The sequence below is a fragment of the Mus caroli genome, chromosome 2 (assembly GCF_900094665.2).
Source record: "Mus caroli chromosome 2, CAROLI_EIJ_v1.1, whole genome shotgun sequence".
NCBI lineage: Eukaryota > Metazoa > Chordata > Mammalia > Rodentia > Muridae > Mus > Mus caroli.
Window position 1 is genome coordinate 144,891,322 of NC_034571.1, and position 10,193 is coordinate 144,901,514.

The following is a 10,193-nucleotide window of genomic DNA, read 5'->3' on the forward strand; positions in this document are numbered from 1 at the left end:
TGCCTGCTTCTGCCTCTCAAGTGCTGGGATTAAAGGTGTGCCTTTCCTGAGCCTCAGAGGAAGGGAGGGAGGGAGGGAGGGAGGGAGGGAGGGAGGGAGAGAGAGAGAGAGAGAGAGAGAGAGAGAGAGAGAGAGAGAGATCACATAATCAGCTCTCTCTTTTCCCCTCTCTTCACTCCCCTCCCCCACCCAGGCTGAGCAGCAGGCTGTAGTGCTGGTGTTATCCTTGTTATTCCTTAGCACCCAGGAGTCTCCCCAGTAACTGCAGTCATCTGCAGAAAGAGGCCTCCCAGTCCGGAGCCAACTCAGCAAAGATGGGGTGTATGAGCATCTAGATTTAGAAGGTGTTTTTATAGGGCTTTGTGTCCAGTTAGCAAAACAGCAACAATAGGCTTGTGCCTTTCCTGCCTGGCAGTATCAAACCCAGGTTCTCTCCTCGGAGCAGGTCTTGGATCCAATTGAAAAATAATTGTGGCCCATGGGGCCTCTGTTGTGCCAGTGGGCACACTTTATGTGGCATGCTGATGCCCCTAGTGTTTTGTCCCTACAGGGGAGCAAACTGGTAACAATTCCCTCCACCAGCCCGCACCACACCGTACCTTCAGCCCCACAAGTGCTACCTTTCAAGGAGGGAGCACCCAGGCCCAGTCTGGTTTCTCCACGCCCTGCAACCAGAGTGCAGTGTCCCCAGCAATAGGGTCTAATCGTCTAGTCCTGCCATGCAGCAATAGCAGTGTAGTAGCCTGGCCAAGCACGCAGGCAGGTAACCCACCCCAGCAGTACAATCTTACTCACTGATCTTACAGCGTCCCAGAGTTTAGTTTCTGCCCACGTGGGGTAACTTTCTCCCAGCTCTTTTGCTGCTGTCTTTTGCTCACAGACATGGGGTGCTGTAGGATTTTTCTGCATCATTCTGCTGGGTATCACCATCATCCAGCCGTAGCACTTAGAACTGTGCTGAGCCCTTGCATCTTGTGTAGGTTCATTTCCCAACCCCACTTGGGTGTGCTTGCACATCTTTTGGATGTTTTTCTAAGCTGTGAGATGCTTGGGCTTGCCCTGCATGGTGAAAGCTCTTGGCAGAAGGTAGACAGGATCCCTGACAGCCCTCGCCACGTTCTCCCGTGCCCTCCCCAGGTGGCTCCTAGAAGTCAATGCCTCTCCTTCCCTGACGGCCAGCAGCCAGGAGGACTATGAACTCAAGACCTGTCTGCTGGAGGATACCCTGCATGTGGTGGACATGGAGGCCAGGTAGGGTCCTGTCTGTGCCCTACACGGGGCAGATGGACGCCTGTCAAGGGAACAGGACCCGGAAGCTTGAGATTTAGAGTTCATAGATGGAGCAACTAAGATGTTCATAGGCCCAAGAGCTCAGTGTAGCTGGATGTACTCAAAGCTTCCTGAGTGGGACCCTGTACCGGTCACTTCCCTCTCTGAGGTTCTTTTTGGTTTCCTCGTCTGTAGAGTAGGGAGCATCATAACTCCCCTGGGGCTGTTGGAGAAACTCCGAGGTAATGTACTGTTGAGTGCCTGGCTCACAACATTCACTAAGAGGCTGCTTACCCCTAACACCAAATCCTGGGAAGCACACAGGGCCAGCTTCAGGAGTGGGTGAATCCCTGAGGGGGAGGGACAGATTTGAAAGCACACACTACCAATTGGACGCACATTACCAATGGGAGGAGTAGGAGGAAATGAATGTGGCCCCACTGCAGATCTGCCACTTGGTTTTGGTGGGACAGGTCTTCGAGCCTCACCGACTGCATGTTATCTCCCCGTCTGCATCCCCAGGCTCACAGGAAAGGAGAAGAGAGTCGGAGGCTTCGACCTCATGTGGAATGATGGCCCTGTCAGCCGAGAGGAGGGGCCTTCTGACCTATCAGGGATGGGGAACTTTGTGACCAACACTCACCTAGGTACGCTGAGCCAGACAGGAAGTGAGTGGGAGAGAAACATCATAGGAAGTGGAGGGGGGCTAGGGCCGCTTGGCAGAGCAGTGAGATCCAGCCTGCAAGCATACCAGCTGTGTGACTTGGGCGAGCACCTTGACCTCTCTGTTCTTCATCCATAACATAAAGATGAGTAGTGTCTTACAGGTGTCATGTCCAACCTGCAGCCTGGGGGACCGAATGCAGCTAAGGGTGGCAATGAATGTGGCCCAATCATATACTTACTTAAAACAGTTATGAGATTTTTTATTCAAGTGTGTGTGTGTGTGTGTGTGTGTGTGTGTGTGTAACTTTTTGCTCACTTCTCAAGTGTGAACTTTGTAGATGACAATGTCTGGTCACAACATCAAATGGTTGGACACTCCTGGTAGGATCCTGCCTGTTATAGTGAGAAATTTCTGAGTTTCTGGAGGGGGATTTCAAGACTGAGGTGGAGAACAAATTATCATGAGAAAAGTTAAAGGCTGTAGGACTCTGCAAGGTAGTATGTGAAATGTGAAAAAATTCCCCGATTATAGAAATTCACACTCATTGTAGAATATTTGAAAACTAAAGAAGGAAAATTTAAAACACATCCAGACACAACCATCATTAACAATCTGGTGTTTCCTTCCAGTTTTAAAAAATGCATATATTCATATTTTTGTAAATCTGGCACCAGACTGGCGTTTGGAGTCCCACTTTCCACGTGGCTTCCCTCCCTCCATTCAGGAATACAAAGGACCTCCCATGGGAAGCATGTGTTAGCCGGGTTGTTTATGCGCAATACCACAGCATGTGGCAGCTTCTGTGATTGCCCCTCAAATGAGGAAATTGTCTCCAAAGCTTACACAGACCACAGAAGGCTGTTGTAGAGATGGGCCAGCCTGAACCCTAACTCCTGAATTCTGGCCTTTAGTCTCCTGAGTGGTTATAGCACAGCTGCAGAGCATTTCGGCCCATGTGTGTGCCAGCATTTATCAAGCCGATTTCTTACCGTTGGGCATTTGGTGTGATCTCATTTTTTTACTTTTCTAAATAACCCTGTGGTGAGCCTCCTCTCCTATGGAATCCACGGAAGCTGGCTTTTCCTTCTGGCTCCCTGGAAGTAGAGTCACTGAGCAGCAGGCATAGGCTTACTAGAAAGAGGCCCAAGCCCCTTAGTGAATTCATTATTATTTTAATTCCATTGATTACTAAAGAGGCTTCAGTTTTTCATTTGCGTTTCCTCTTTTGTAAGCCGTCCCAGCTTTGGACTGATTTCTCTTTAATAGTAGATCACTTTTATGAAGGACTGTGAACCAGTTTTCATGGGAAATTTACTTTTTTGTCGGTTGATGGTGGGGTTTAGGCAGGTTTTTGTGTAGCCTAGGATCTCCTCTAACTCGCTGTGTAGTCAGAGTGGTCATGAATTTCTGATCCTCCTGTTTCTACTTCCTGAGCTAACATGCCAGGTTTTCCTGCTATTAGGACTTGAACCAGCACCTCCTGCCTGTTAGGCAGACACTTCACCAACTGAGCCACACATAGCCCAAGCCGGCCTTCCGTTCACTGTGGAGCTAAGACTGGGCTTGAAGTCCTTTCTAATCTTCGTGCCTCACCCTACAATGTGTTGGGATTGATGGCATGTGCCTCTCTTCCCTACCTGCCTGCCTGCCTTTTCCCCTCCCTTCCTTCCTTCTTTCCTCTCTCTCCCACCTATCTTTCTTTCTTTCTTTCTTTCTTTCTTTCTTTCTTTCTTTCTTTCTTTCTTTCTTTCTTTCTTTCTTTCCTTCCTTCCTTCCTTCCTTCCTTCCTTNTTCTTTCTTTCTTTCTTTCTTTCTTTCTTTCTTTCCTTCCTTCCTTCCTTCCTTCCTTCCTTCCTTCCTTCCTTCCTTCCTTCCTTCCTTCCTTCTTTCTTTCTTTCTTTCTTTCTTTCTTTCTTTCTTTCTTTCTTTCTTTCTTTCTTCTTTTTGAGACAAAGCTTCACTGTGTATCTCCAGATGTCCTGAAACTATATAGCCTAGGTTGGCCTTAGACTCACAGAGATCCACCTGTTTCTGCCTCCACAGTACTGGGATTAAAGGTGTGTGCTACTATGCCCAGCTTGTACCAGGTTTTCTCTGGGTTGCCTATAGTTTTTTGTTTTTTGTTTTTTTTTCTACATTTGTAAAGACACAACATTAATGACTGAAGACATGGTCCCATCCTGGTCCATCAAATGTACAGTAAACATTTTCATAAGTTTCTCATTTGTTGTTTTTAATTTTGTTTTGTGGTTCCTTTTAAAACTTTTCTTGGGCCATAGGGTCTCACTGTGTAGCTCTGGATGGCCTAGAACTTACTATGTAGATCAGTCTGACTTTGAACTCACAGAGATCCACCTGCTTCTGCCTCCTGGGTGCTAAAATCCTGTTCTTTTATGATTTAGTATATTCTAAAGAGTTTTGTATGAGTTAGGACTAGGCTTGGCTGCACAAACAAACCCTAATACTTTAAGTAGAATGGGGCTGACCTAGCCAGTCTAAAGACCGCAGACTTGTAAACGCAGCCACTAGGGAGGATGCGGGAGAAATCTCACAAGTTCATGGTCTGTCTATACCACAGAGTGGGTTCAAGGCCAGTCTAACTTGGTCAAACCCTGTCTCAAAGAGGGGTTATCAAAAAGTTAGAGTGCTTGCCTGATATTCACAAGCCTGGGGGTGGCGTGGTGTGTCTCGGGCCACACGTGTTCAGTATGGTCTAGGGGACTGATACAATAGGATCGAGATGCTTAGGTGACTCTTCTCTCGTCTTTTTGCCACACTCAGCAGGTCTGCTGAATGCTCAGTTTGTCTTCTGGTTGCAAGATGGTTGCTCCAACAGCAGATACTGAACTCTGAAAAATGTAGATGCCTGTGGGAACGAAGATCTGGCTGATTTGCAGCCATTCAGATAGGCCAGGAGGACCACTTCTATAGAAATCCCTAGAATCGCTTTCGAGTTTTCCGGTTTTGTGTTTGGTGTAAGCGAGAGGAGCTGTTTTGGGAGCAGGCAGGGGAAGAAGGCTGATGATTGAGAACAAGTTAGAAATGTGTTCAGGGTCACTGGGTGAACGGTTAGCAAAAATCCGGTGATGAATCTGGAACTCCAGGAAAAGGTTTGCACTGGACCTGAAGATTTGGCATGAGGAGAGAGCTGAAGCACTAAAGCAGGTTATCCTAGATTCACCCTGGAAAATGCCAAGGATGCAGAGGCCTTGACATCTGGGGCAGCCTTGGAGGCAAGGGTGGAATCGGGGTTACTCAGAAGGAATCTCCAGGTCAACCCTTGTGTCCATGGAGTGTCACCTCATTCCAGTAGCACTCACTAGTGTTATAAATGTGCCTGGCTAAGATTAAAAACTGGTATTGCCTCAAGAACCAGCTGTGAAACCAAGCAGGGAACAGGTTGCCTGGTGAATGTGCAGGCAGAGGCAGCCATTTGGCATGGAGACGTACTGGGTAAGAGATGTTTAGTCAGCACTTACGAGGCATCAGGCACTGCTGGCTTTTGTGTTTTCACTGAGCAAAGCCAAGGGCAATGTCATCTGAAAGAAGCAGCTGAATGTGTCTCTGGCTCCACACAACCTCGGATCAACTCCCAGTTCTGCTACTCCTGCAACTTGGGGTATATGGCACTCTGAGTTTGCTGGCTACTGGGAACTCCTGACAGGGCTCAGCAAGCTCATCTGGGGCCAGTATAGACCAGTGCCTGAAGCAGCAGGTGAGTTCCCAGTTAGTTAGGCATTGGCTGACCTCTGAGCTCACTCTGCAAGGTGGGTGGTGCCATCCTGAGAAAATGGATACTCGGAGGTGAGCTGAGGGCCAGCCCAGCACAGGAGTGGGCCACCCATGGCCACACAATTCCTGCTGCCCACATCCTGTACCAGCTAGTGGGTATATAGGCCACCGCAACCAACACCTCATATTCTTTCTAGGCTGCGACAATGATCGGAAGGAGCAGCTGAGGCAGCTGTTCCGATCCCTTCAAGCGCAGAAGAAAGCCCCTAGCTGACCCCCAGCCAGAAGAAATGAGGCCCTGGCAGGTGCCGCCCTGGCCTCTGGCAGCGGGATTCCAGCACAGCGCACCAGTCTTCATCTTCCTCCAGCGTGGCAGCTGTTTCACTGGACAGGACCAGCTTGTACTTGGACCAGACTCCCTGGACTCCCCACTCCAGCCCTGTGCATCTTTGAACCAGGAACAGCCAATCTTTGGAACTGGGTGGGCTTATCTTTGACAGATTGGCAACTGGGCCCAAAGAGGCCAAGCAGCAAGTTCCACTGCTCAGAGAGCATGTCTAATACCATGCATGTCTAATAAAGCACAGGCTTAGAGCCACTTAGCACTGGGCGTGGCTTGGGATGCTGCTGTTTTGATGTCTCTTTAATCATGGGTCCTGTGGGCTGAGAAACTTGTCTTTAAGCAATACTTGCAAAGTAAATAACTTTAGATTAACCACTTTTAGAATATCCATGTGAGGTCTGGGATAGTGCCAAGCCCCAAATGTATGGTGTCCTCTGCTATGTGAAAACCACAGAGCTAGGGGCCTCCTGTGTCTCAGCTGGAAATGAGAACTGGGTAGGCAGGGCTGCTTGGCCAGGGTCCCTGGGAAAACCCACCTCCCATTTGGGGCTTTTGAGTTTAAAACCAGAAAGCAAGGCTCCAGTTAACAGGCAAGATGACATAAGCCTGGGCTGGAAGGCAACTTACCCCATGGAGAAGGGGCCTCCATTGGGCCCAAGCAGCTCTCCTACCTTCTGTGATGTCTCTGCCCATAAATGCAAACCTGGCTACCTAAAGTAAAGCCCGAAGGAAAGTCAGAAAGAATCACCAGCAAACCAAGAAGTGAACTGGCCATGGGAGGCTGGTAGCTAAGCCACTCTGGGTCTGCTCTCCGAGACCAGGGGTTTCCCAAGCCCACAACCCCCAAGTATAGACTTGAGGTTCTTGCTTCCAGAATACAGAATCGATGTGCTCTTTAGCTTAGCGCCCTGGCAGGCAGGAGAAATTCCAGTGGAGAAATGATGTGCCCCACAAACCCACCAGGTAGCTGCCATCAAAATGAATTCTGTTGGGTTTGCATCTTATTCACATGGTTTGGGAGTTCAGAGCTTATGAAGAGAGTTCGGTAGACAGTATCATCTCCCCCTTTGCCCTGCAATTTGTCCTTCAGGGACCACACAGCCTCTGCCTACAGTCAGTAGGTCACACATTGCTCAGCCCTTGCTCAAGTTCAAGTACCTCCTTCATCCTGAGCTAAGCTGCAGCCTTCCTCTGAAGCTGTGGTCTTATAGAGCCCAGTGCAGTGGCCTGGTCTAATCTGGGTCTACCATGGGAATGCCTGTAAAATCCAAGGAAACAAATCTTCAGGCACGGACCTTATTTGCCTTACATGCTTTTCTTGATCAACACATTTTTAAATATTCCTTGAAGGCATCAGTAATATTCAAAAATATTTTGCTTATTCCTAGTTTCTTTCCTATTTTTTGACAGGGTCCACCCTGGAACTTCCGCTGTAGACCAGGCTGGCCTTGAACACATGCAATGTGTATTACAATTGGAAATAGAAATTTCCACCTACCTCTGCCTCCCAAGTGCTGGGATTATCATACCTGACTAGTTCATTTTTATAGGTGTTCTGCGTGTATGTACATGTACCGTGCATGCCTGTGGAGATTAGAAGGTACCAATTCCCTAGAACTGGAGTTACGGATGATTATAAAGTAGTACGTGGGGCTGGGAACTTAATTTGGTCTTCTGAAAATGGCAAGTGCTCTTAAACCCAGAGCCACCTCTCCACCCCTTTCAAGAAACTTACAATATAGTTACACCAGCTCGTTTCTGATGTAACTATGGGCCAAATGCAGTGAGGGTAACAGATAGTCGTCTCTTGTCTATTCCTGATGTCACACACTTTTAAAGTAAGAACTACCCCCATTTCTTAGGTAGAAGGTTGGGGCCTTGGTGAAGGACAGAATGAGGTGAGTGACAACTCAGAGCTGTTGTTTGTTCAGTTAATGTTTATTGAGCAGCAGGGACCAGAAGTCAGTTTTGTTCTCACGCCACATTCACACTATGATCTCGAGCCAGCCAGGCAGGCCCTGCTCGCAGAGGTCGGGACGATATTCTACGTTGAGTCACATCAGGAAGGTTACTGCTTGCCAGCCCTGGGCCAGAACTCCGTAAGGACTTCTACCTCAAGAGCAACCACAGAGAGTGACTGGCAGCACCTCTACTACAGAAAGCCAGCAGGAAAAAGGACAGAACTGGAGCAGTGGAGAAACGAATGTGTCTACCCTGAAGCTGGTGAGAAGCACTAGGTCTGCTTCACGCAGAAGTGAACTGTCAGTGTCCTGCTTTATTCCAGTTGCTACACACACTGCCTGAAAATGCCTCGCTGTGCAGAAAGCTGGAATGAAGCTCCCGATCCACCTTCCTCTCCCTCCATCCCCGGCCAGGCCCATGTGAACAGCAGGCTACTGTTGAGAAGTGTCGGCTGCAGACATTCTCACACACCCACACACCTGCTGACAGCTGCCAGGGTTTGTCAATAGGTCTTGTGTCCAAGCTCTGGTGGCCAGGCCAAACCCACAGAACAGACTAAGGGTTCTCTCTTGCACAAAGCAACCAAGCACTACAGAAAAAGATTTGTACAGAAGCCACATTCCTGATGCCTGTCCCTTTAAACAGACAATCCTGTCCTTGCAGGTCTCAAGGCTGGGAGTAGGGAAGTCCTATCACAGGTCCCCCATTGTTCTGTGAGTCTCATCCTTTCAAGATGACCTTGAGGGCTTTAACCTCATCCTGGCTGAGGGGATTCAGGTTAAAACCTTTCAGCTCTGGTTTTCCTGCAAGGAATAGAAAGTCACGATCAGATCCGGCCCCCTGCTGTCCAACCTACTGCTGCCTCTGGAGCCAGGCCCAGTAAAGTGGCTAACACTGCATTTATACTGCCAGCTGAGCCTGAGAGGTGCAGGGCTGGGCCTCGGCTTCTGCACTGCGCAGGCTGATGCAGACCAACACTACTCCTGCACTAAGAACCTGCACAGCCCTGACTGCCGCCCTGACCTCCAGGTTCCAATCAGACCTGGATCTGAGGTGCTGCTGGGTTCCTCCTAAGCTCTGACCTCTGACAAGTCTTCTGAGTTCCTCCAGTCCTAGCTACCCTCGAACCGTACCATGCAGGGTCATCCTAGGCAGCTCCCAGTGCCTGGGAAAGGAGCTGTGGCAAGAATGAGCTTCCGCCCTATATCGGAGCTGCTACAGACAACGCTGCTCACTTCCCACTGCCCACCTGAGTGGCTCTGCACACCCGCTCTGCTCTCTAACATTCTCTCAATGGGTTCCTCCTCTCCCACCTTCCAGCCCCACCAGGCCAATACCTTGGGCTTCAAAGAGGCGGTTAACTTTCACTTTAAGTTGACTCCGCAGCCTTTCTATTTCTTTATCCAGGTGCTCTTGATCTGTAAAAAAGTGCAGCAGGCAGACAGGACAAGGAGGTTAGGTCACAGAGAAGCACCCCAGTTTCCACCTAACACCCTTGACAGTCAAGGCTACACTCTAGAGGGATATTACCTGTCCACGTCCCTGAGTTGGCCCAGAACAAGGCCTGTCACTCTGTTATTCAAAGAATGCTGGGTGGCTAAAAAACTTTACAAACCTAAGTCCCATCATGGAGACCTGTGAAAATGTGGCCTAAGTAGAGCCTGCTGCTCTGGCATAAACTAGTTGGCCACAGTGGATAGGAAGGACCAGCCTAGCGTCACCACAGACTACACTGAGTAGTGCTAGCACAAAGACACAGGCACCCTTCAAAGCTTATCAACCAACTGCTGTGAGGAACGTTCTACTGGCCATTAGCTGCCTGCCTGCTCTCCTTCCCTGATGAAGAAAAGCCCTGCTTGGCCATGCTTCCTTCACAGCTTTGGTAATAGATTTCTCACTATAAATAAGAAACTGTTTATGAACTTGTTCAGTCTATATGGATTTGGGAGAAAACTAGAACCCGCATGGACAGAGATTAGACAACATTTATGGGTCAGTAGGACACAACACCAAATCCTGAACTCAGGCAGTGACCCCTAAGTTTTCAGCTGTACAGTCTCTGGCCCATTACCCAAGCACATTGATCCTTAATTTTAAAATAATTCTTAAAATGTATGATTATAAGCCGGGCGTGGTGGCGCACGCCTTTAATCCCAGCACTCGGGAGGCAGAGGCAGGCGGATTTCTGAGTTCGAGGCCAGCCTGGTCTACAGAGTGAGT

At 48.9% G+C, this 10,193-nt stretch overlaps 2 protein-coding genes across 3 annotated transcripts in view; one reads left to right on the top strand and one right to left on the bottom strand.

The window, feature by feature from the left end:
* Window positions 1-6,294, top strand: part of Ttll9 (tubulin tyrosine ligase like 9) — a 44,294-nt gene extending 38,000 nt beyond the window's left edge. The window contains exons 13-15 of one of the 2 annotated variants that reach the window (XM_021156838.1): window positions 1,138-1,251; window positions 1,792-1,916; window positions 5,866-6,294. In XM_021156838.1, the coding sequence (XP_021012497.1) occupies window positions 1,138-1,251; window positions 1,792-1,916; window positions 5,866-5,942 (316 nt within the window). In that variant the 3' untranslated portion in view covers window positions 5,943-6,294. The remainder of the gene's footprint in view (window positions 1-1,137; window positions 1,252-1,791; window positions 1,917-5,865) is intronic. The other variant, XM_029474733.1, reaches the window with a different exon arrangement.
* A 1,634-nt stretch (window positions 6,295-7,928) lies between these two features.
* The window catches only part of Pdrg1 (p53 and DNA damage regulated 1), a 6,715-nt gene continuing 4,450 nt past the window's right edge, over window positions 7,929-10,193 (bottom strand). The window contains exons 4-5 of the mRNA XM_021155654.1: window positions 9,311-9,391; window positions 7,929-8,776 (exon numbers count right to left, since the gene is read on the bottom strand). Coding sequence (XP_021011313.1) covers window positions 8,694-8,776; window positions 9,311-9,391 — 164 coding nt within the window. The 3' untranslated portion in view covers window positions 7,929-8,693. The remainder of the gene's footprint in view (window positions 8,777-9,310; window positions 9,392-10,193) is intronic.